We start from the raw sequence: 24,401 nt of genomic DNA, 5'->3' as shown, positions 1-24,401 counted from the left end.
GGCACCCGCAGGGACTTCCCTTGGGCAGCCTGACCCAGGGAGCACCGACTCTCTAGCCCCAAGCACCCTGTGTGCTCCAAGGGACACATGCAGCAGGGCCCCAGGGCGCCAGGATATCCGCGCCACCTCCCCCCACGGCCACGCCCTGGCCGTCCCAGGAAAAGATAAGAAACAGCACACTGCTCTCTGCACCTCACATCCCAATAAAATATTTATTATTTCAAGAAATAAATCTTTAAAAAAGAGAGAGAGAGAAAAGAGTGTCTCTATTGCTTTCCCCCGACGGGCCAGGTCCTTGGCGACCACTGAGTTTCTGCGGCTGCAGGGGCCACCCAGGCCCAGAGAGGGGTCTGGCATTGGGAGGCACCCCACCTCGGCCCCACGCCGGCTCGCTCCCCTCTCCCGGCTCTCAGGGCCCTGGGCTGCCTCCCTGGCAGGGCGGAGGGTCAGGCCTGGCTGGGGGGGCGGGGGGGGGGGGTGGGATTATAAAAGGGGCTGGGGTGGCAGTGTCTCTGGAGGCCTGACCTGTTTACTCGGGCAGGGCTCTGGGCCTGGGGGGGAGGAGGAGGGGGTGTCCTGGGGCCGGGGCAGGCATGCCACACAGAGATGATGCTTGGGTCCAGAGGCGGCTGGAGGCTAGAGGAGGCTGGAGATAGGGACACGCAGCACTGGGGGGGGGGGGGGGGGCTACCTGGGGGCTAGTGGGCCTGGGAAGCCAGGGACTAGACTGGACGTACCATGGGCTACAGCTCCGTCCCCAGCCTTTGCCTACAGGTGATGCTAAGGGGTGGGGGTCCCAGAGCCTGCTGGGCCGGGAACTGAGGCTCTGGGGACAAGTCCATGGCCTGGAGTCGCAGTCATGCCAAGATGAGTTTGGGCAGAAGCCCGAAGTGGAGAGAGCTCGAGCAAGCGGGAGAGAGAGACGGTTCAACCCAGGGTCTAGGCGGCCCCCGCACTCCCACTGTGCCCCCCAAGTACAGAATGGGGGGGCGTTGCAAAGGCAGGCGGGATGGGGCTGAGAGGAGGCATGAGCAGGGTCCCCCAGCCTGGCCTCCCCCCCCCCGCCGTCCCTTGTCCCTCTTGACCACAAAGGGACAAGACTGACCCCTCACACATCACTCTCTGGACCCTTCGGTGGGTCATAGGGCAAGTACGGCCCCTGCTCCCTCCCCATACATCCTAAGGCCCCATCCTGGGCCCGAGAAGGACCAGAGCCCTCTCTCCGTCTAGTCCAACATGGGCCCTGCACAAAGCCAGGGGCCCCGACCCCCTGCTCCTGCCAGCGGGGCCCTCTGCTTGGCCACCACGCTGTCACGAGCCCCCGGATGAGGACGAGGAGCCTGCCTGGGGCGGGCACCCGGCACCTGGACAAGCTGCCCCCCCCCTCCCCGCGCACATGTCTGTCCGGGCCACTTCCTGGCCAAGGAAGGAAGCTCCAGGCTGGGGGCGTCGAGGGGCGGGCGGGTCGCTGGAGCTCGGAATCTGCTGGTGCTTTCTCCTGCGGCAGGGAGGGCCAGACGGGCGGGTGCCCTCACAGACAGTCCTGGCACAGGGCCACCTGGCCCTTGCGGAAGTCTCGGCAGGGACAGAGCCGGTGGTACTTGGTGCTGGAGCCGGCGCAGCTGAACAGCAGCGGCTCCTTCTGCAGGAAGCACTCGCGGCCGGGCTGGGCGAAGGCCGGGTACAGGTGGTTCATCTCCGACTCGGTGCTGTCACAGGGCACCTGCAGCCTGGACAGGCACGGCGGGCGGCGCTCACTGCCCCAGCCTCGCACCGCACCGCCCGCTCCCCTCTCCGTTCTGTCCCCAACGGGGACCCCGTTTCCAGGAGGCCCGGGGACAGACGCCGGGCCGCCGCCCCCCTCTGCCCGCTATGAGAAAGGACAGGAGGACGGCTGGGCAGGTGGGGCTGCAGGCTGAGCCACCAGGAGGACCCCGGGGCAGCCTTCCTGGTCCCTGGACCTAGAAGAGGCTCAGGGAGGGGTGGAGGGCAGGGGCTGGCAGGGGGCGGGGCAGGGATCTGGCAGGGGGCGGGGCACGGATGGCACGAGGACCAACAGGGGTGCTGCACTGGGCCACCCACGGAAGGCAGGTGGGGGCGGGGGCGGGGGCTCACTCACTTCTGGAAGGCGTCCCGGCTGTTGAGGAAGGGGAAGAAGGAGGGCTCGCAAATCAGCCCATGGTCCAGGCAGGCGTCCGTGCAGGCCCTCCCAGCGGTGGCCAGCCAGGCTCGGAGGGAGTGCGCTGGGGGCCAGGCCCCGGGCGCCGAGCTGGCGTTTTGGGCCCACTCCAGGTGGGTGGCATTGGGGGCCAGGACGAAGGGGCTCTGTGGGGCTCGGGCCCCTGGCGGGACAGGGCCTGGGGCTGCACAGAAGTCCTGCAGGAGGAAAGCGGGGGGGCGTTAGAAGGGGAAATGGGACCCTGACACCGGGGGGGGTGTGGCCTCGCCACGACAACAATCGTACCACATCGGGAGCTTCCCGAAAACCAGGCCAACCGCCGCCACGCGTTATGCCATTTTTCTCCCCCTCGTGACAACCCCATCAAAAGGGTACCACTATGCCTCCAGCTATTTCGGCAGTTGGGGGGCGGGGGACGGAGGCTCAGAGAGGTCAAGGAATCTGCCCAGGGCGTCACAGCTGGATGGCTGGGTTTGATCCACCCTGTGCTACCTCAAGCTTTGGCTAGACTCAGGGTTTCTACCCTGAGGCCCATGTGCCCCACCTGCGGTGTGGACGGGGGAGGGGAGGGGCTCTCCCCGCAGGGATCATTTTCGGGGACCACCCGTAGGGCCCAGCAAATGCTTTCCTGTGAGTTTCCTGATGACATCCCAAAGGGCGGCTGGGAGCTGAGAGTCCCAGGTTCTAGCTTCTGGCCCTGACCCCACCAAGCCCTCTCTGCTGCAGGCCTCAGTGCTCCTGTGTGTCAAGCACTCTCCAGCCCTCAGGGCTTGGGGGTCTGAATATCAAGTAGTTATAAAGCCATCTACCTGTAGTTCCGCTGCCCGGCTGGGCCCTAGAGCTTGGAAGGACCGCCCGTGGGCCCTCAGGAGGCTCAGATCCCCTGGGTTCTCAGGGCGGAGGACCTGGTCCCCAGCCCAGTCTCATCCCTGGGGGTGGAGGGGGGGGGGTCCTCCATACTCCCCAGCCAATCAGTTACCAGACTTGTCCATGACTTCTTTATCAAAGTAAAAATAACAGTCTGTTTCTGTGTTGTGGTATGGGGCTGGGCTCTCGAGCTGGACGCCCAGGGCCGCCCCACCTCACCCCCAGGCCTGGCCTCCTGGCCTGAGCAGTGCAGGACCGCTCCCCTGCATCATCTCCGGGGAAAGTACCAGGACGGACAGGTGAAGAAGGGGCGGGGTTTAACGGACACAGAGCCCTGGGTGGAGACAGCGTCCTCGGACAGACGAAGGAGCGGGCTAGGCCCCCTCCTCGGGGCTGATGGGGTTTGGGGAGGATCCACCCCTGGGGGCGGAGAGCGGGGGGCCCACCTACTTGGTGCTGGATGTAGGCGTGGATTCGCTCCAGCATCCCCTCGCAGCTGTACTCGTAGGGCAGGTAGGGGTCTACCTGTGGGAGAGACGGGAGGACACATGGGGGAGGAGCGCCGGGCCCCTCCCCCACCCGGCTGCTGGGGGCCAGCCCCGCTCAGCACTGGGGGCAAAATCTGGTGCGTCCGGAAGCCCCTCCCCCCACACCATCTCCCTGGCCCCTCTGGATCAGCTGGAACACCTGCCTGCCCCCTTCCCGGCTGCCCTCCCTTTGTCCTAAAGCTCAGCCCCCATCCCCTCCTGGGCTGTGATGCCTGCCCTTCCCACAGCCAGCCCAGATGGGTTCACCCTCCCCTCTTGGGTGACACCTCCTCCAGGAAGCCGTCCCTGAGCCCCAGCCCCACTCCTGTCCAGGACCACTCTCCTGGGTGGCACCCTAGAGTTCCTCCAGGGTGGAACTGGCACCTGTGTCATCATTTCCGATCTGTCCCTCGTGTCTCCCAGGTTACAGGCCCCCTGGAGAACCGGGACCTGCCCGGCACAGTGCCCGGTATACAGTAGGTGCTCAGCAAGTAGCACCTCCAGCTCTGCCCGTATTCTGCCCAGAAGGTAGAAGGTTCACGAAAAGGAACACAGGGGCATCTCCCGGTCAGGTGGAGCGAGGAGAATTTGTAAGGCTTCCTGCCCAGGCCAGGCACCTGGGAGCTACGTAAGACACGAGCCCCCAGACGGAGAGGCCACAGACCATCTGTCCGAGTACCTGATGGTTACAGAGCAGCCTGCACCGGGGATGAGCAGATGAGCCGAGTAGCTGGGGCCCGAGGAGCAAGGGGAATAGGGAGACACGGTGATAAGGGGGTGTCCACCGCCCGTGAGTGGGCACCCCACTTCCTTGCCAGTTACCTTTCCTGACCAAGCCCTCTCTGGTGACCCCGGCACACAGCCCCCTTGGCTGGACGGGGCCGTGGGGATAGCCCATCCCAGACTCAGAGAGCAGCCTGTTCGGGCCCCCGACCTCGCTTCTCCCCAGTGTGTGTGCACGTGTGTGTATAAGATGCAAAGCGCATCTCATACGTGCGTGTGTGTGTGTGTGTGTGTGTGTGTTGTGCGTACGTGGGGGCGTGGGCGCCACACCCGGCCCAGCCCGATTCCAACTTACGCCCTTTCCCTGCCCGCAGCTCCAGGTGCTGTGGTCTGACAGCTCTGCCCCAGTGGGAGCGGCCTCCCTCCCCCGTCACAGACGGGCAGCACCGGAAGCCCACTCAGGTGCACCGGGCGGGTCCTGCTTCCCATTAGACCCCACCTCGAAGGGCTGGAGGCCCATCCTGGGCCCTCTGCCTGGGGGGCATCCCCGACACTCAGGCTGAGGGGGGTGCCCGGGGAAACAGCAGCTGCTCCCCTTGAAACGAGTGCAGGCCTCCAGAAGATTCTCGGGACGAGAGCCCACCCATCTGGTCTTGTCCCCAGTTCTCCCCGCAGCTGAGAGCACTATTCTTCATCCACGGGCGGTTCCAGAACCCGAGAGAATCCAGGTCCTATACCCCAGCCACCGGCAGCCTTTGCGGCCCCAAGCGGTGCACGGCCCGGCCCCGACCTGCCCTCAGCCCTGGGGCTGATGGCCACGATGGCCCCGGCAGCCGGCTCCCGCCCAGAGGTTCCCTGGGCACCTCCAGGGTACAAGACCTCAAGCCCCGGCTAGAGATCGGGGCCCGGAGGAGAGAGTTCCCCTCCAAATGCCGCTCGGCCTCCTCCACAGCAGCAGCCCCCCACCCCACCCCGAGTCGCTCCCGCTGCGCTTTGAAGCCCACATCACACGTAATTCGCATCAGCCAGCCGCGGCCCGCCTGCCATGAATCTCCACCAGAGGAGCCAGCCTGCCTGGAAATTACCCCCATTAGGCCTAATTACAGGTGCTCACGGTGTAATCCGTCTCGACAGGCTGGCAGGTGCTGGTCCTGCGCTGTAAGGAGAGCGGGAGGCGGGGGGGTGACAGGGGTCTCTCTCACCTCCTCCCCGTTCCTCACCTTTCTTCCCCCCCCCCCCGCTCCCTGTGAAAGGCCCTGGGACTTGCCGCACAAGCTGTGTCCCCTGAGGGTGGCCCTCATTGGTCCTGTCGGCTCCTGCCAGCTGTCCCCAAATCAGTTCTCCAAAATAGCATTGGGACACATACCCAGGCTGCTTGGTGAAAAGGCAGCTGCCAGGGCCACACCCGGTCCTTTAGTATCAGATGCCAGGCCCAGGAACCTGCATTTTAAACGCCTGCCCGGGCGATTCTTGGGTAAGGGGGTGTGAACCGCCCGGGAGGCAGGCGGGGGTGGCAGGACCCCCGGAGGGGCTGAAGGCAGCAGGCGGGCAGGTTCGGGGGACCACCTGTCAGTCTCCGCTTGGCAGATCGGCAAAACCTTGGTTCCTTGACCCTTTTGTTATTGTGATTTTTTTAAATTAACTCATTCCCAGAATTAAACAGACGTTGGAGCAAAACAAAACAAAAAGGTCAAAAGAAAAAACAGTGAAAGGTAAGTTTTCCTCCCATCCCGGACACCCAGGCCCTTCCCCAGGGCAGCGTCCGTTACCGATTTCTTGTGTGTCCGACTGGAAAGAACCCACGAACCGAAGAGCACGTTCACTGACAGGCCCCCCCCCCCCCCACAGCCCGGCTCTGTTCTGCGGACGGAACATATTTCCACGTGCTCGCTGAGCTTAGCAATGTCTCCTGCAGGCTGGGCCGGACCTGAGCCCTGGGGGCGGGCTTGCTGGTATGTCGTCTACCCCCTGACCTTGTCCCCTGGGTTAGAAGCCTTGGAGGACTGCTTTTCAAGGGGAGGGGAGGAGCGGGAGGAGGATGGGGGGTGGGGGGCCCTTCCCATGCCGCGCCCACCTGGAACGCAGAATGGGCCGTGTGTCACCGCTGGGGGCTGGGGGCTGGGGTCGGTCAGTTTCCGGCTTTTCTCCTGCGTTGAGGCCGCCTGGGGAGCCCCTCGCCCACTACGACTGTCTCTGGCTGGCTCCGCCCTGCGAGGGTCCCCAGGTGCAGCCCTCATCCACCCAGCGATGGAGGTCACGCTGGGATGTGACCTGCCCCATAGGTCCCCGCCAGCACTGATGGCCAGGGGCCAGCTGGGGTGACCTACTCTGTTAGACGCTGTCTCATTCTGTCACTCCAGGACGCTGCCTCCTGGGATCACTTTCCAAATAACCGACTTGTGCCCCCGGGTCACCTCCTGGAGGAACCCGATCGAAGACGGTCCGTGGCCTGGAGGGACTCACAGCAGAGACTGCCTCAGGCTGACGCTGAAGAACGGAGTGGAGGGCGTCACCCCCTCACTGCTCAGGGAGGTTCCAGGGGCTCAGCCACCTGGCAGGTCGACCTGCCCGTGTCCCTGACGACTACCGACGGGCGCAGGCTGTGACACAGCTGTGTTCTTCCGGGCAGCTATGTTCTACTAGACAAACATCGCCCCCAGACAGGAGGAGGGAAGGACGAGGGTGTGGTCAGTGGAAGAACGGAGCAGGCCAGGGAGGCGGAGATTTTCTGGGGGGCTTCTGATGAGGGGGGACAGAGGCTGTTCCGCGTGGGAGTGACTGGTGGTGAAAGGAGGGCGATTAAAAACAAGCCACGGGCGCCTGGGGGGCTCGGTCGGTTGAACGTCCAACGCTTGGTTTCTGCTCAGGTCACGATCTCACGGTTCGTGAGATCAAGCCCCGCATCGGGCTCTGCGCTGACAGCTGGAGCCTGCTTGGGATTCTCTCTCTCCCTCTCTCTCTGCCCCTCCCCTTTCCCTCCCCTCTCTCTCTCTCTCCCCTACCCCCCCCCAAAAAAAAAAAATAAACTTAAAACGCAAGCCTGCCTCACGGTCAGAACAACCAGGCGGGGCTCTGGGTCCAAAGCTAAGCCCGTAAGTCCCCCGGGGCTGGGGTGGAGGGTCTGTCCCTGCCGGTCTCTGCCCTTGAGTCTGGCAGTGTCCCCAGCTCCCCTGGGGCAGCAGTGTCCTCCTGGGACGTGGCCGTCCTTGCAGAAGGAACCGGTGTTTCCTGTCACTCATTTGTGGTGGCCTCACCAAGACGAAGGCTCGCCAGGTTTCCGGGTTTGCCCCAGACCCAGAAGTTGACCCTGAGCAGTGCGTCCCCTCCCCTCCCGGGGGAGGGCACGCTCAATTAACATGGTGCTGGGCAAGGAGGGAGACAGGTCCAGAGGGATCATGGTGAGCAGAGTCGGACCCCTTTCCAAAATGAGGGAACCAGAAGAGCACAAGGGGCCGTCAGCAGTCACCACTCCCACACACGTGCCCCCACTCGTGGCCATGCCCACACACCTGCCGAAGGAAACCCGGAAAGTTCTCCCCCTTGCTACGCGAAGGGTGGCCCTGGGCCCGGCACCACCCCAGACCTGCTGAATCCCAACCCGCATTTTAACAAGACCCCCGGATGACCTGCCGGCACGTTTATAGTTTGAGGCACGCGGACAAAAGGCCACAGAGCCACACCGACAGCAGAGTTCAAAGACCCTCCAAGCGCTACTCCTGAGAAACATTCACTCAGCGCCTGACACGTGCTGGCACTGCTCACAGGGCTCAGTCTCCGAAGGTGCTTAATAAATGATTCCGGATCCAGGGCTGCCATGTATGGTTGTGCAGGTTGCTCACAGCACAAAGGCTTTTTTTTTTTTTTTTTTCTCTCCCGCCAACTCGAGTTGGTAAGTGGGGACCACCCCACCCCTCATCAAATTTCCCAGCCCAAGCTTACGAGTCTGAATTCACCAAGAGGGGCGCCTTTTTCTAATTACGGCTAAGACCCGCAGTGGTGGCTGATGGCAGCCCTGACTGGATCTGAGCCTCACCTGGGTTCTCATGATGGCCTTGATGGCCGCTTCAAACTCCTCCGAGTTGTTGTAGTCGACGGTCCACACGTGGGGTTTGCCGATGAAGTTCTCTGCGTAGGGGTGCTGGGAGAACAGCTGGCGGGGCAGAGAGAGCAGCCATCTCCCCCTGTGCCTGCCTGGCCGGGCTGGGCTAAGGGGACGCCCCCTCCCCCCCCAGCTTGTCCCACGTGTCCCCTCACCCCAGGCCTGTCTCCCTCTTCCGGGTGATGTGGGGGCCCCGCGTCAGACCCTCCCCACTCACCTCTCTGGAGGTGGGCTTGCCTCGGAAAAACTCGTGGTTGAGGGAGCTGTGGGGCGGGCTAAAGCGGGCCTGTAGGAAGACGCAGCCGTTGGCGATGGCCTCCAGCGGGGCAGGGCCCTCGTAGGGGAAGCCGAACCCTATGAAGAGCTGAGGAAGCCAGGTGGCACAATGGTCAGGGAAGCCTGGGCACCGCAGCCCAGGGCCCCAGGGAGCCAGGGCGGGGACATCCACAGGAGGCGGCCATGTGCCACGGCACACACTTCCCCCTCTCTAGGCCTCAGTTTCCCCATTCGGGAAGAGGAGGTGTGATTCGGTTATATCAATGGCCGGTTCCTGCTGCGGCGGGCTAGGATTCTGGAGGGGAAAAGACAAGGGTGAGGGTCTCAAGCTTAGGAGGTTTCAGACCCACACCTCCAGCTGAGCTTAAAGGACCTTTACCCACACATCCTAAAAACGGTTCACTCAGCACCTAACTTGCGCCAGGAGTGCTCACAGGGCTGGCCCCGCTGGAAGGCGATCAATAAATGATTCTGAACCCCGGGCTGCAGTGTAAGGTTGTTCAAGTTGCTGACTGCACAAAGCCGCTCCTCCTCGCCCAGCCCACCCACAGACACACATCTCCAGGGGGCCTGCGGGAAGAGCTATGGTTAGAGCAGGAGAGGACCCGAATGCTCGCTGGAGGCCCTCCAGCCTCAGCCGACCCCGATCCCTCGGGGCCCAGCACCAGAGTCAATGCCCATTGTACCCGCTGCTGCTACAGGAATACGGTGCAGAACTTCCAGAAGCAGTCAGTCCGTGGAACTCCAGCCAGGGCATGCCCTCAGCCTGCCATGCCTTCAGCGGCTCTAACAGCAAGGCCTGGCCCAGGGGTCCACCGGGCTGCTCCGGTACCGAGGGGGTGAGGACGGCGGGGGGCGGGGCTCACCTTGGCCTTGCGCAGCAGCTGCTGGAACTCAGGCTGTGGCAAGAGACCGTGGTTCTTCACGAAGGCCGGGACCTCGGGGGGCCGCTGGCTCTCATAGTACACAGTGCCGTGGATCTCCATGTACTTGTTCAGGACGCCCAGAAACTTGTCCTTCCCCTGGAAGAGGAGGGTTGGACATGGGAACCTCGCCCCAGATGCGGAAGGCAGAGCCGTCCAAAGAGACACCCCTGGTCTGGAAGCCAGAAACTGCGGAGCCGTCAGCCAGCTGCGTGACCTCGGGCAAGGCCCCTCCCCTCTCTGGTCCTCATTTTCTTCATCTGTGAGTTGCAGAACTTGCACTAGACCAGAGAGGCTGCAGGACTATTTTTAGCCACGGAAGTGTTTCCTTTGCAAGGAAACCGTATAGGGACTCACATTTAAATACACCCAAATGAGGGGCGCCTGGGTGGCGCAGTCGGTTAAGCGTCCGACTTCAGCCAGGTCACGATCTCGCGGTCCGTGAGTTCGAGCCCCGCGTCGGGCTCTGGGCTGACGGCTCGGAGCCTGGAGCCTGTTTCCGATTCTGTGTCTCCCTCTCTCTCTGCCCCTCCCCCGTTCATGCTCTGTCTCTCTCTGTCCCAAAAATAAATAAACGTTGAAAAAAAAAAATTTTTATAAATACACCCAAATGAAGCCGCTTCGCCTCCCCGGAACCCCTGATGACCTCTAAGAACACCTGAGGAGCTGTGGGGCCAAGGTCATCTCATCCCTCCTTCTCTGTCTCCCTCCATCCTCCACCCATCGTCCATCCATCCACGGAGCACATTTTTATGGAGCACTTGCTATGTGTTGGCACTGAGCTCAGGCAGGGCCTTCGTCCTCAAGGAGGACACCTGTGAGTGAACACCCCCAAACTAGCAAAGGCTCAGCCCCTCCAGACGCGAGTCTCAGCTCCAGGCTCTGCTTTCGATGTGGAAACAGGCCCAGCCTGGGGGGAGGGGGACAACAGGAAGCAGGGCACAGAGGAGGAGATAACAGCTCAGCCACCAGGCACCCGTCGGACCCCATGGCCGGGGCCCTGAGCCGGGAGGTATGGGCAGCGTAGGATCTCATCAGGAGTTAAGATTGGGATCTGCCCCTGGGTTGTACTTCTTGGGGGCTTCTGAGACTCACAGAAGAGAGGAAAGGAGAAGCTGAGAAGAGAGGAACTTCGCGATCATAGAGAAGGCCGGGCCAGGGAGGGGTTTTGTTCAGGGAGGGCAGGTCCTCAGCAGGCCAACAGGCCAGAAAAAAGAAGGCAGGTTCTCTCTGTCCCGCTGGCTAGCCATGAGGTCAGACAGCAAGGAGCTTCAGCCCAGGTTTTGTCTTGTAAACCGCGGCTCTTGAAGAAAGTTATCAACGGACATCAAGATAATGAACAGGTCGCGTTTTGAGACTCCAAACTGCACACGTTTTTCGTAAAAAAGCCTTCCTCTCCGGGTAATGGTGTAGTAGGTAAAGCATATCAGCCCTGCCTCTGAGAACGACCAGGAAAGATGTGGAAGTACAAAACCTTGTGCGAAGGTGGTGAAAATCTAACAAAGCGTGAAGAATTACAAGGCCAAGATCTGAGAGAAGAAGGTCAGGAGACTGTTGAGGTCGCTGCTGAGACCAGGGTTCCCCCACAGGGGCACCTGCTGATTCCAGAGTCAGCAGCAAGGAGGCTTGAGCAGAGCTTCTGGTCACCTTGCAGAGCGGGGGGACAAGTCAGAGTTTGGGGTCTGCCGAGTTGGGCGGCGGTGGGGGGTGGGGGGCTGATGGAAACTCCACCCTTCGGATTGGAATTCTGAGGAATTACACGCTGGTAGAAAGGGTGGGCCGGAACTAGAGCAGCCCCTACGGGAGCCGAATCTGTCTTAAATAGTCTCGATCACTCTCACTGATCTGAGATTGCTGGGGCCCCAGCCACAAGCCAAGAGTGTCTGGAAGAAGACGGCATCATCCTTGACCTCGAGTTATTTCTACAATTTTTTTATATTCATTTTCCAGAATGGAGGAGGAGGAGGAGGAGGAGAAGGAGGAGAAAGAAGGAGGAGAAAGAAGGAGGAGGAGGGGGAAGGAGAAGGAGGAGGAGGAGAAAGAAGGGGGAGGAGGAGAAGGAGGAGGAGGAGAAAGAAGGGGGAGGAGGAGGAGAAGGACCACCACAGCACTACCACCACCAATGAAATCCCAGTCAAAACCCCAGCAGGCTTAGAAGAAACAACCTGACAAGAGAAGAAAGCGGGCAGACTTACATTACCCGATTTCAAGACTTATTGTAAAAGTACACTAGTTAAGGCCGTGTGCTGTAGGCGTCAAGATAGATCAATGGGATAGAACAGAGAGTACAGAAATAGACCCGCACGCGCATGGCCAATTGATTTTTGGCAAAGGCACAAAGACATTTCAGGGGAGGAAGGATCGTGTCTTCAGCCAATGGTCACGGAACGTTGCGCGTCCACGTGCGAAAGAAGAAAACGAATTAGAAGTTTAATCTGCCCTCCGCATCATACACAAAAGTTAATTCACGACGGATCATAGACTTAAATGTAAAACCTAAAACTATCAAACACTGGGGAAGACCCCTTGTGACCTTGGGTTAGGCAAAGATTTCTTAGATACGACCCCAGAAGCACAAGCCATAAAACGCTGGACTTTGTTAAAATAAAGAACTTTGCCCTCTGGAGAAGGAAGACAAGCCTCAGACAGAAAATATTTGCCAAGCATGTATTTGATATGGGACCTCTATTCAGAACGTGTAAAGAACTTTAACAACTCAATGATAAAACAAACAACTCAATTCTTTAAATGGACAGACTTTGAAAAGACCCCCAAAAGGATATAGGGGGACAAATAGGGCCGCAAAAATATCTTCGCCATCATCAGACGTAGGGGACTACAAGCGGAAACCGTACGATATCATTGCACATCTGTCAGAATGGCTCAAATGGAAAAGACCGGCCATGGAAGTATTGACGAATTTGCAAAGGAAACAGAACTCTCACACGTTGCCGGTAGAATCATAAAATAGTACGACCACTGCTCCCCACGGCTCCAAAAACGTTCAACGCAGTTCTACTGTTACGATTCAGCCAATTCACGTCTAGGGATCTACCCAAGGGAAATGAAAGGATATGTCCGTACAGACGTTTGTACGTGGATGTTCATAACAGCTCTGCTTGTAACGGCCAAATACTGAAAACGACCCCAACGTCCACTAACAGGTGAACACACGCAAAATATGGGCTGGGTACCTCCATACAATGGAACACTATTCAGCCATAAAGAGGAAACAATTATTGATACATGCGATAACACGGATGAATCTTGACATAATTATACTTGGTGAGAAAACCCAGACCAAAAACTGAGCATACACCAGAGGAGTCCATTTATATAAAATCATAGAAAGTGATATCACCACTAACCTGTGGTGACAGAAAGCAACTCACGGGCTGTCTGGCAGGGAGGAGGGGACAGGCAGGAGGAAGGGAACCTGGGTGACAGAGGCACTATCCTGATTGTGGCGATGGTTTCACACGTATGTACACGTATGTCGAGACTATCCATTTGAAACGTGTGGTGGACTGCACATCCAGACTCAGTAAAGCCTGTTAAAGATAGATTTAAAATTTTTTTTTACTGTTTATTTATTTTTGAGAGAGAGAGAGAAACAGTGAAAATGGGGCAGGGGCAGAGAGAGGAGGGAGACACAGAATCGGAAGCAGGCTCCAGGCTCCGAGCTGTCAGCACAAAGCCCGATGCAGGGCTCGAACTCATAAACTGAGATCATGACCTGAGCCAAAGTCAGACACCTCACCGACTGAGCCACCCAGGCATCCCACAAATAGATTTTTAAAGAAAAAATTTAAACACCTTGATTTTTAGAAGAATCGGGTGCATGACAATATGATCAAAACCCAAGAGAAACAGACAATAAAAAGAGACCCATAGAAGCTCTAGAAGCTGGAGTTACCAGATACAGACCTCAAGATAAGTCTGCTGAATGTAGTCAAGGAAATAGAAGACGAGGTTTGAAACCAAATGGAAATATTAGAAGTGAGAAATATAGCAGCTGAAATTAGGAACTGAATGGGTGGATTTCACCGCAGATTGGACCCAGCTGAAGAGAGAATTCGTTTAGTGAAAGAACAGAAGGAAACATCCAGAATGAAGCACACCGCAAGGGTGGAGATTACAGAAAGGAATGTAAGAGACAAAGAAGCTATGTATGTGGAAATAGAGACCCAGAAGCAAAGGAGAGAGAGAGAGAGAGAGAGAGAGAGAGAGAGAGAGAGAGGCAGAAGCAATACTTAGAGAGATAACTAACTGAGAATCTTCTAAGACGAACGACAGATCAAACCACAAATCCAAGAGCTCTATAAACACCATGTAGGATAAATCAAGAAAAAGCCACAACGAGGCACACCATAGTAAGCCTACTGGAAACCAAACACACAGAGGTCGTAAAAGTGAGCAAAGGAGGACAACAGTTTACCTTTATTCTTTTTTAATGTTTATTTATTTTTGAGAAAGAGAGAGAGAGACAGTGCGAGCAGGGGAGGGGCAGAGAGAGACGGAGACACAGAATCTGAAACAGGCTCCAGTCTCCGAGCTGTCAGCACAGAGCCCAACGTGGGGCCTGAACTCAAGAGCTGTGAGATCACGACCTGAACCGAAGTTGGACGCTCAACCGACTGAGCCACCCAGGCACCCCCTTTCTTTTTTTTTTTTAATTTTTAAATAAATTATATATTTTTTAAATGTTTATTTAGTTTTGGGGCGCCTGGGTGGCTCAGTCGGTTGAGCGTCCGACTTCGGCTCAGGTCATGATCTCACGGTCCGTGAGTTCGAGCCCCGCGTCGGGCTCTGGGCTGACAGCTCAGAGCCTGGAGCCCGTTTCAGATTCTGCGTCTCCCTCTCTCTCTGCCCCTCCCCTGTTCATGCTCTGTCTCTCTCTGTCTCAAAAATAAATAAACATTAAAAAAAATTTAAATGTTTATTTAGTTTTGAGACAGAGACAGAGTGTGAACAGGGGAGGGGCAGAGAGAGAGGGAGACGCAGAATCTGAAGCAGGCTCCAGGCTCTGAGCTGTCAGCACAGAACCCGACGCGGGGCTCGAACCTACGAACCGTGAGATCATGACCTGAGCCAAAGTCAGATGCTTAACCGACTGAGCCACCCAGGCGCCCATGACAGATTACCATTAAAGGAATGGCAAGGCTCACAGAAAGGACAGAAGCCAGAAGACAGTATTTTCATAATGCTGAAAGAAAATAACCACCAAGCTAGAATTCTGTACACAGCGAACATATCCTCTAGGAATAAGGGTGAAGTAAAGGCATTTTCAGGGAATTAAAATCAGAGCACCTACGTTGGGGGGATGTAATTAAACACTTTAATGTTCTTTTATTATCTAATAAAAGGTAAAGGTACTGACTTATCTAGACTGTGATAAGTCAAGGATGCATGTTATCATCTTTACAGCAGGCACTACAAGACTAGGAGAGAGTATGAGTCAGCTAAGAGGGCGTGAGTTTCAAAACACAGATCGGTGTAAAAGAAGACAAGAAATGAGAGGGGAAAGAACGTGGAACAGGAAAGAAAAAGAAATAGAAGTCAGCTAGTGAAATGGTAGATCCAAAGCCAAATATATCAGAAACCACACTAAATATAAAAGGACTACGTCTCGTAAAACTAAATATGCTCACAGAAGAAGCAAACCATGAATGTAAGTGTAGAGAGAATGTCTCTACACCCCCATCAATTTCCTCATTCTGTCGCAGGAGGCAGCTGTTAGGATGGTTTCTTGTGTACCTTTTCAGATCTTTGATGCACTCAAAGCATAGTTACATTTTCCTTAAAACACATGCACAAACGGTTCACGTTATATATATTGTTCAGCAGCCTTTTTTCACCCGTACACACATGTATTTATGTATGTCTGCACGTGTATATGCATGTATGTGTCGTGAATGTGCATTATGTATGTGTGTATAATGCGTGTGCGTGTTATGCATGTGCGTGTGCACGCATGCATGTAAACTTTATTTTAAAAAATTTTTAAATATTTATTTTTGAGACAGAGGGTGAGCAGGGGAGGGGCAGAGAGAGAGAGGGAGACACAGAATCCGAAGCAGGCTCTAGGCTCTGAGCTGTCAGCACAGAGTCTGACACGGGGCTCGAACCCACCAACGATGAGATCATGACCTGAGCTCAAGTCGGACGCTTAACTGACTGAGCCACCCAGGCACCACATGCATATAAATTTTCAGTTTCGCAAAACAAGATGTACTCTTGGGGCACCTGGCTGGCTCAGTTGATAGAGCATGTGACTCTTGATCTCGGGGTCATGTGTTCAAGCCCCGTGTTGGGTGTGGAGATTTTTTTTTTTTTTCAAATCTAGTCTCTCTTTTTTTTTTTTTTTTTTAATTTACATCCAAGTTAGTTAGCATATAGTGCAGCAATGAATTCAGGAGTAGATTCCTTAATGCCCTTTAGCCATTTAGCCCATCCCCCTGCTCCCACAACCTTGCCAGTAACCCTCTGTTCTCCATATTTAAGAGTCTCTAATGTTTTGTCCCCCTCCTTGTTTTTATATTATTTTTGCTTCCCTTCCCTTGTGTTCATCTGTTCTGTGTCTTAAAGTCCTCATATGAATGAAGTCATATATTTGCCTTTCTCTAATTTCACTTAACATAATACCCTCTAGTTCCATCCACGTAGTTGCAAATGGCAAGATTTCATTCTTTTTGATTGCCGAGTAATACTCCATTGTATATATATACACCACATCTTTATCCATTCATCTATTGATGGACATTTGGGCTCTTGCCATACTTTGGCTATTGTCGATAGCACTGCTATAAACGTGGGGGTGCATGTGCCCCTTCAAAACAGCACACCTGTATCCTGTGGATAAATGCCTAGTAGTGCAATTGCTGGGTCATAGGGTAGTTCAATTTTTAGTTTTTTGAGGAACCTCCATACTGTTTTCCAGAGTGGCTGCACCAGCTTGCATTCCCATCAGCAGTGCAAAAGAGATCCTCTCTCTCCGTATCCTCGCCAACATCTGTGGTTGCCTGAATTGTTAATGTGAGCCATTCTGACAGGTGTGAGGTGGTATCTCATTGTGGTTTTGATTTGTATTTCCCTGATGATGAGTGATGTTGAGCATCTTTTCATGTGTCGGTTGGCCATCTGGATGTCTTCTTTGGAGAAGTGTCTGTTCACGTCTTTTGCCCATTTCTTCACTGGATTCTTTGTGTTTTTGGTGTTGAGTTTGATAAGCTCTTTAGAGATTTTGGATACCAACCCTTTATCTGATATGTCGTTTGCAACTATCTTCTCCCATTCCGTCGGTTGCCTTTTAGTTTTGCTGATGATTTCCTTCACTGTGTAGTAGCTTTTTATTTAGACGAGGTCCCAAAAGTTCATTTTTGCTTTTGTTTCCCGTGCCTCTGGAGAGGTGTTGAGTGAGAAGCTGCTGCAGCCGAGGTCAAAGAGGTTTTTGCCTGCTTTCTCCTCGAGGATTTTGATGGCTTCCTGTCTTAAGTTAGGCCTTTCATCCATTTTGAGTTTATTTTTGTGTGTGGTGTAAGAAAGTGGTCCAGGTTCATTTTTCTGCATGTCGCTGTCCAGTTTTCCCAGCACCACTTGCTGAAGAGACTGTCTTTATTCCATTGGATATTCTTTCCTGTTTTGTCAAAGATCAGTTGGCCATACGTTTGTGGGTCCATTTCTGGTTTCTCTATTCTGTTCCATTGATCTGAGTGTCTGTTTTTGTGCCAGGATGTGGAGATTATTTAAAAAATAAAATCTTAAGGGGCACCTGGGTGGCTCAGTCAGTTTAGCATCCGACTTAGGCTCAGGTCATGATCTCACGGTTCATGGGTTCAAGCCCCGTGTCCAGCTCTGCACTGACAGCTCAGAGCCTGAAGCCTGCTTCGAATTCTGTGTCTCCCACTCTCTCTGCCCCTCCCCCACTCACACTCTCTGTCTCTGTCTCTCTCCCTCTCAAAAAAAAACCAAAAAATTTTAAGCAAATAAAATAAAAAAATAAAATCTTAAAACTACATTTCCTCTTAATACATAAAGGTCCTCTGATATTCCTTTATTCTACAGTTTCTGTGATCCTATTTCATTTCAAAAGGCTATTTGAGACTCTCTAAGTTAGAAAAAGACAGATACGGCATGATCTCCCTTATATGTGGAATCTAAAAGAGGGGAGCTCATAGAAATGGTGGCTGCTGGGGGCTGGAGGTGCAAAAGCGGGGAGAGGCTGGTCAAAGGAACAAGCTTTCAGTTGGAGGACGCGTGAGTTCGGGGACCTAATGAACAGTGTGGTGACTGTGGTTAACAATACTGTAGGGTGCACTTGCCATTTGCTGAGAGAACAGATCTTAAGTGCTCTTACCACACGCACGCACGCACACTCGCACACACACACAGATGACTATATGGGGTGAAGGTGTGTTAATCAGCTTGATCGTAGCGTTCCTTTCGCAATACATGTGCATATCAAGCCATCGTGTTGTACAACCTAAGAACCATACGATTTTCCCTTGTCAATTATTCCTCAGGAAAGCCGAGCAGAAAAACTTCAGAGCTCTGGGCTAACTTCGCGATTTATCCATGGGTCCCGACCTGCCGTCTGAAAAGGCCCCCCGGACGGGTCTTCTGATAACTGGCCTGTTTCCTCCAGCGGCAAGGGCGGGCCTACCTTCTGCCCCTCTTCCACCCACCCCTGCCCTACTCCTGCTCCCTGGGCTACACGCTCTCACAAAATAGCACCCAGGTCTGAGCCACAAGCCCTGTTTTCTGGGCACCCAGATGAGACGGGCGTCTGGCACAAAATTCAGCCAATCCCGTGAGGAGGTGAGGGCCTCAGTCTCCCCCGTCCCACACTCCTGTGCCACCTGTCCTCCTGAACCCTGGGAGGCGACTGTCCCAGGATGCTCCTTTCATGCTGTTCATCACGCCACCTCCGGCTTCCCCCAGCCACAGAGACCAGAGCAAAGATGTCTTTTTTGGGAGGCAGCTTCTTTGAGGCCCCTTGCAGAACAGCGTCGCTCCCGGCTATCACAGAGACGCCTGAGCTACAGATAAAGCCTTTCTCTTCCCAGACTTCATAACCTCTCATCTCTTGGGGCAGCTCTTTGGCAGTGTTGTTCTGGAAGAAGCAGATGCGGCCGGTGCCACCCCCGGCCCGAGCGCCCCGCGGCAGCTTGCTCATTTGGCATCACATGAGAATGACCTCCATCCCTCCCCCTACACCCTGTGGGGTCGGGGTGGGGGGGGGGACTCGAGAGCACCCCCCCCCCGCCAGGGGATGCCCTATTGAGAACAGAGAGGAACAGGAGGAGAGACTATGGCAAGCGGTCACCGTACCTGGAGCTGCCTCGTTGCCAGGAGGGCACAGAGAAAAGAGGAGAGAGAACAGGTCAGTGAGCAGTGAGCACATGACCTCCCGCACAGGTACCGCTTCCCCGGGGACCCCGTCCTGAAGATGGGGCTCTAATCCTTAGCCTCTCCTGCCTTCTGCGCTCCTGCCTCCCACCCTGCAGCACCCCCAAGTCAAGCCTAAGCCCCCTTGCCGGGCTCACAGTGTTTATGGATCTGTTCCTAGGGAGGGTGGCGGGTCAAGGCACAGTCCTTGATAAAGGACATCTGAGAGCGTTGCACAGCAGGGGCCGAGGGGGGCAGGTTAGCAGCCCCCAGGCTGGGTGTTTTCAGTGGCAATTAGGGACCTCTCTTTTCTGACCCATCAGTGGGGGACACTTCTACATCCAGAGCTGGGGGGTGGAAGTTCTGGGGGGGGGGGCGTTCTCACCTTCCAGATACTCGCCTCCTTGCCGTACACCACAGCCATGTTGCTGGCCTTGCCGCCTCTGATGAGCTGCTTCTCCGTCTCGTTGAGCTCCTCGGACACGAAGCCCATGAAGGAGTTGTCCGGGGTGTGAGCTGCGGCCAGACCACGGGGTCAGGAAGGGGCTTGCCACACAGCCACGGACGCGCCCCGGGTCTACCTGCCCTGGCCCCATCAGAGGGGGCCCCGTTAGACGGGGACGGGGATGGGGGGGCGGGTGGAGGAGGGGCAGAGCACCCATCAGTGTCCTGGCCCCGGGCCTCTCCCTCCCCAGAGCGGAGCCGTGAGCAGAGGGAACCCTGGGAGGTCCCCTTGCTCATTTGCAGACAGGCACAGCCAGGACCCTGTCCTGGTCAGAGTCCTCCCTCCCAGGTTCGCTCAGGAACCGAGGCTTTGGCTCCTCCCCTTTTCTCTCATTGGCGACACCCATCAGCAGAGCCGGTACCTGGTGGGATGTCCCACACGGCCTCCATCACTGCCGCCCTGGCCCGGGTACCGTTCTCTGTCCTGGGCCACTGTGACGGCTGCCTACCCCCATTTCCGCCATTCTCTTGGCACTGCCTTTCAATTTTAGGTCCTGAGCAATCCTTTCAAATTTAGGTCAGACCAGGTCCGTCTGCACAAAACCCTGCGGTGGCCCCAACAGCCAAAGTCCCTACAACAGTCTCCAGGGTCTGCCCCCGTGCCCCCCTCGGCAGGATCTCTCACTACCTCTTGGGACCCTGCCCGGTGCGGTCCCTCTCTCCGTGCATGCTTTGCCTACAAGACCCTGCCGAGAGGTCCCTCCTGGCCCTGGTCACTCTCTGTCCCTTACCCTGCACTTGCTGACCCAAACATGAGATTATACATCAAATGGATCGTTTATCGGTGTCAGAATGTAAGCCCCGTGAGGGCAGGGGCTCTGCTCGGCTCACCTCGCTGTCCCCGGCACCTGGGAGGGGGAGCCTGGCGCGCTGGCTCATGAGTGCGTGGGCACATCCTGATTTCCCCCACCTCCAAGTTTTTTGCCCCAGCCGTTTCCTCTGCCTGGAGCGCCTTCTTCCCCTGACGTGGATGAGAAAATGCTCTCCGGCCTCAGGGCCCCACTCATATGCCACCTCCTCCTCTGGGCTCCGGTGCCCCTCTCTTTGCGGCCCCGCCCCCGTGGTTCTGCCTCTGCTACGGTACAGCCCACACTCTGACCTGCTCCCTTGTCCCCAGAACCCAGCGCACCGGGGGCAGGGAATGCACTTCAGCCTCTCTCGCTGTTCCACGGTCGTGCTACTTAGCTCTGTCTGCCTCAGCACCCGTGCCACGGATTCGCAAGGCACAGGGTCCCTCCCATCGTGTTCAGGACCTTGGACAGAACATTTGTTGAGCCCAGTGACATCCACTCCGCCTTCCGGGGTGGGAGGGGCTGCGGCGAGCAGGTTGGCAGAGACCGCGCGTCCTCGATTTCCCAGAACAGCCCTGGCCCAAAGATGCCATTTCTTCATCCCGCGAGCGTGTTTTCACATTTTAGCATTTCTGACACGGAGCTGTATACTTCGATCCAATGTGTCGATTTCACGTACTATTTCTACCCACAAACCGTCACAATCAATGTCTGGAGCATCGTAGAAGGAAAGGTTTCCTGCCTAAGTGCCCCCAAAAAGCTCGTGGATTCTTGGGTCTGAAACTCCAGCTGTAAGGAAGGGCCTTTGCTGACCCCAGGACAAAATGATCTTTCTTCTAGAGTTTCCGGAGCATAAGGAGGGGCCCCGGAAGCCTGGAGTTATTTCTGTGATGGTCAGGATGCGGGCAGCTCTCCTGTTTGAGGAGGCTCCACCCAGATTGGGAAGGGGGGGGGGCCCAGGAGGACAGACCAGACCCTCTCTCCCCAGTTTGCCCGCCCAGCCCCATCTCCCTCCCTCTGGCCCCACCTGCTTCCCCCCACTCTAGACACCCCAGGCCTCTCTCCTGATTGCCATTTCCTCCCTACTCACCCAGCCGAAGAATCCCTCATTCTACCAACCCTGACCAGTTAGCGAACTAGTGGGACAGGGAAGTGTCCAATCAATTAGAGTAACAGAGACCAAGAGCCAAGAGCTCGTGGGGGCAGGGGCAAGGGTGAGCCCAGAGAGGCAGCCACCCTGGGGACACCGCCTGGCTAGATGCGGAAATGAGTCTGCTCATGAATTCTGCCCTGGACCCGCCAACTCTCTCTTCCTTTTTTGTTCTGTTTCTTTAATGTATTCACTCAATTAACATTTTCCGAGGACCTTGATAGGCTCCAGGGAGATAAATCAGTCAGTGGCCCCCCCTTCTGAGTGGTTCATAATCTATCAGGGAGAGATCAGTGTATGAGCAAGTAACTCTAATATACTTCAATAAACGCTTTTGTAGAAATGGATTTATAAGTTATAAAAACAGGGGCGCCTGGGTGGCTCGGTCAGTCAGGTGTCCGACTTTGGCTCAGGTCACGACCTCACAGTTTGAGTTCAAGCCCCGCGTCCAGCTCTTGGAGCTTGGAGCCTGGAGCCTGCTTCGGATTCTGTGTCTCCCTCTCTCTCTAATCCTCCCCTGCTCGTGCTCTGTCTCTGTCTCTCAAAAATACATAATAAAACGTTACAAAAATTTTTTTAATTAATAAAATAAGTTATAAAAACAGGTGAATATATTGCACCCAGATAAGATGAAAGGAATCAGTGGAAGTGATAATAAATAAAGGAGGCATTTGAGTTGGGGTTTTAGAGGATGAGTAGGAGTTCTCCAGGTTTGGAACTCCACATCCAGCGGGCCCCACCCCACATAAATCCTCCATTTTTTCAGTGTAGATTATTGCAGAAGCCTCTTAACCCACATCCTGCTTCCCCCTCTCCTCTACCACTGCCCCTTACCACTATCCCCACCTCCTTTCCCTCCAGAGTCTGGTCCCCACAGAGCCATGTGGCCTCAGACCTCCGGGCCTCAGTTTCCTCCTCTGGGCTCCAAGGAACCATCCCACCTTCCCAACCTTCTGGGATCCAATCAAGCCATCACCTATGTGCCGAGAAATTGCATCTGCCACTAATGTGTCCTAGAACCCGGAGATGAAGACAAAAAAGGACCCTAAGCGCCCCAAAGAGGCGCATTAATTTGACAGACGAAATAAATAGCGGGTACTTTACTTCTACGCAAGTTCCTGGGACCCTGCTCGGAACCTAGTTTGCTCTGAATTTAGATACAGCCTAACAAAGGTGCTTATCTGGCTTTCCAACCCAGAGCCTTCAAAGAGCCACAAATTAGCTGTGCAAGACGCTGCTGGAGGCAGCTACACTGACAACAATTAAATGTGACAGCTGATAGCTGCCCAACGAGGAGAAAAAGCACCACATCAAACAGTGACAGCAGAAGGGGCCACTTAGCAAGGGGACCCAGCTCCGCACACCTCTGCCAACCCCGAAGGGCAGGCTCGTGCGCGCCAGAGCCAGAGAGAATTGACCCTTCGTTGTCAAGAAAAGATTAAATTATCTTCACCGCGCTGCAGGTAAGAGGGCAGGTCAGCGTGTGTATATATTTTAGAGTCTCATTAAAAATAGCTCTAAGGCTGAGCTCTAACCACACTCCTTGCCTGGCACCCACCGTCAGAGGGTTTCCACAGGGACCCCAGCCCCCAGGGTTACTTCCCATTATCCCCAATGCTGGAGACTACTGGAACCTTCCAGAACCTTCCAGAACCTTCCACTTCTTTCCACATCTGCCTTCACTTCATCTGGTCCCTCCACTTAGAAGAGCCTGCCTGTCCTGCCCCTTCGCCACCCCCTAGAGCTCCCCAGTGCACTTTTGGCCTCTCTTTCTACAAGGTCACTGAATCCTCGTTGTTCTGGAACGTGTGCTCAGCATCTCTCTGAGAGCAGCCTGTGATTCTGGAGGCAAAGGCCACTTCCTCCGTGTTGGAAAGGTCACCACGTTTCTTCCAAGCCAGGCTGGAAGCCCCCACCCCCGCCCTTCCCTCCAGGCTGCTTCCTCCGTACTGCCTGCTCCCTAGACACCACAAGACACTTCCTGTCTGGGTCACACATTTGCTGAAGGGGGAACAAGGCTTTCCTGGGGCAGGCAGGTGCCTGGGCCTGCCCTGCTCCCACACTGGCCCGGGAGAGGAAAGCCAGGGAGGAATAGGGGACCCTGCTCCTCCCACGCACCCCTGAGAGCCACGAGGAGGCCCCAACTGCCCCTGACCGCCCCCACCACCACCACATCCTGTGCCCGGGACACTCACGGAACATGGTCATGAACTGCTTGGGGTTGAGGTTCCAGTAGCCCCAGTTGGTCCGGTATCCGTGCAACGTGGCGTATTCCTCATGGTTGTATGCGGGTTCTGTCCCGAAGGTGTCAATGACCCGGATTCGGCATCTGCTCCCCGCCCCGGGGGTGGGGGGGTGGGTACCAGGAACCAGGGTCAGCCACCTCCTGTGTCTCCCTGGGCTGGGTTGCCCCAGCAGGGGCACTGTAACCAGCCAGTGGCCGGGTGCTACTGCAACTGTGGTCAGAGCTTGGGCTCAGACACTACCTAGCTGTGTGACCCCAGGCAAGCGCCTTAACCTCGCTGGGTGAGCTCCACCATCGGTCAAGTGAGGATAACAAAAGCCCACCTGTCCCAGGGTTGTGTGAACCATAGACCACTCAGTCAGGAACTGTTCGTTATTTCGGCTGCCCCAAGGGAGCCTAGTGGCGGGGGGGGGGGGTGTCCTGCCTGGTTGGGGGGGGTCACCTGTAGGATTTGCACTTTCCTGAGCAGGGAGCAGGAGTCATTCGAGTACACAGCCCCCCTGCTCAGGAGCCTGACACCCCCAGGATGCGCCTGGCCTGCCTGGGCTGCGATGCGGAGGGCAGGGCCCGGGGGACCAGCCACTACCATTATCCCCAATGTTGGAGCCTACTGGAACCTTCCAGAACCGTCCAGTTCTTTCCACATCTGGGGAAGGCAATGCCAGCTTGGCCACTTCAGGTACACCTCCCAGCCGGGCGGAGGCTCTGTCTCGGCCCCAAAACCTCCCCC

General features: G+C 56.0%; 1 protein-coding gene across 3 annotated transcripts in view; it reads right to left on the bottom strand.

Moving 5' to 3' along the window:
* Positions 1-211: 211 nt before the first annotated feature.
* Positions 212-24,401, bottom strand: part of MGAT5B (alpha-1,6-mannosylglycoprotein 6-beta-N-acetylglucosaminyltransferase B) — a 71,077-nt gene continuing 46,887 nt past the window's right edge. The window contains exons 10-18 of one of the 3 annotated variants that reach the window (XM_030295733.1): positions 23,622-23,755; positions 19,367-19,497; positions 18,925-18,930; positions 9,538-9,693; positions 8,613-8,759; positions 8,330-8,446; positions 3,497-3,571; positions 2,120-2,376; positions 212-1,730 (exon numbers count right to left, since the gene is read on the bottom strand). In XM_030295733.1, coding sequence (XP_030151593.1) covers positions 1,532-1,730; positions 2,120-2,376; positions 3,497-3,571; positions 8,330-8,446; positions 8,613-8,759; positions 9,538-9,693; positions 18,925-18,930; positions 19,367-19,497; positions 23,622-23,755 — 1,222 coding nt within the window. In that variant the 3' untranslated portion in view covers positions 212-1,531. The remainder of the gene's footprint in view (positions 1,731-2,119; positions 2,377-3,496; positions 3,572-8,329; positions 8,447-8,612; positions 8,760-9,537; positions 9,694-18,924; positions 18,931-19,366; positions 19,498-23,621; positions 23,756-24,401) is intronic. The other 2 variants (XM_030295737.1, XM_030295735.1) reach the window with 2 other exon arrangements.

Source organism: Lynx canadensis, chromosome E1 (assembly GCF_007474595.2).
Source record: "Lynx canadensis isolate LIC74 chromosome E1, mLynCan4.pri.v2, whole genome shotgun sequence".
Taxonomy (NCBI): Eukaryota; Metazoa; Chordata; class Mammalia; order Carnivora; family Felidae; genus Lynx; species Lynx canadensis.
Note: the sequence above shows the minus strand (reverse complement) of the source record. Positions and strands in the feature narration are given on the sequence as shown.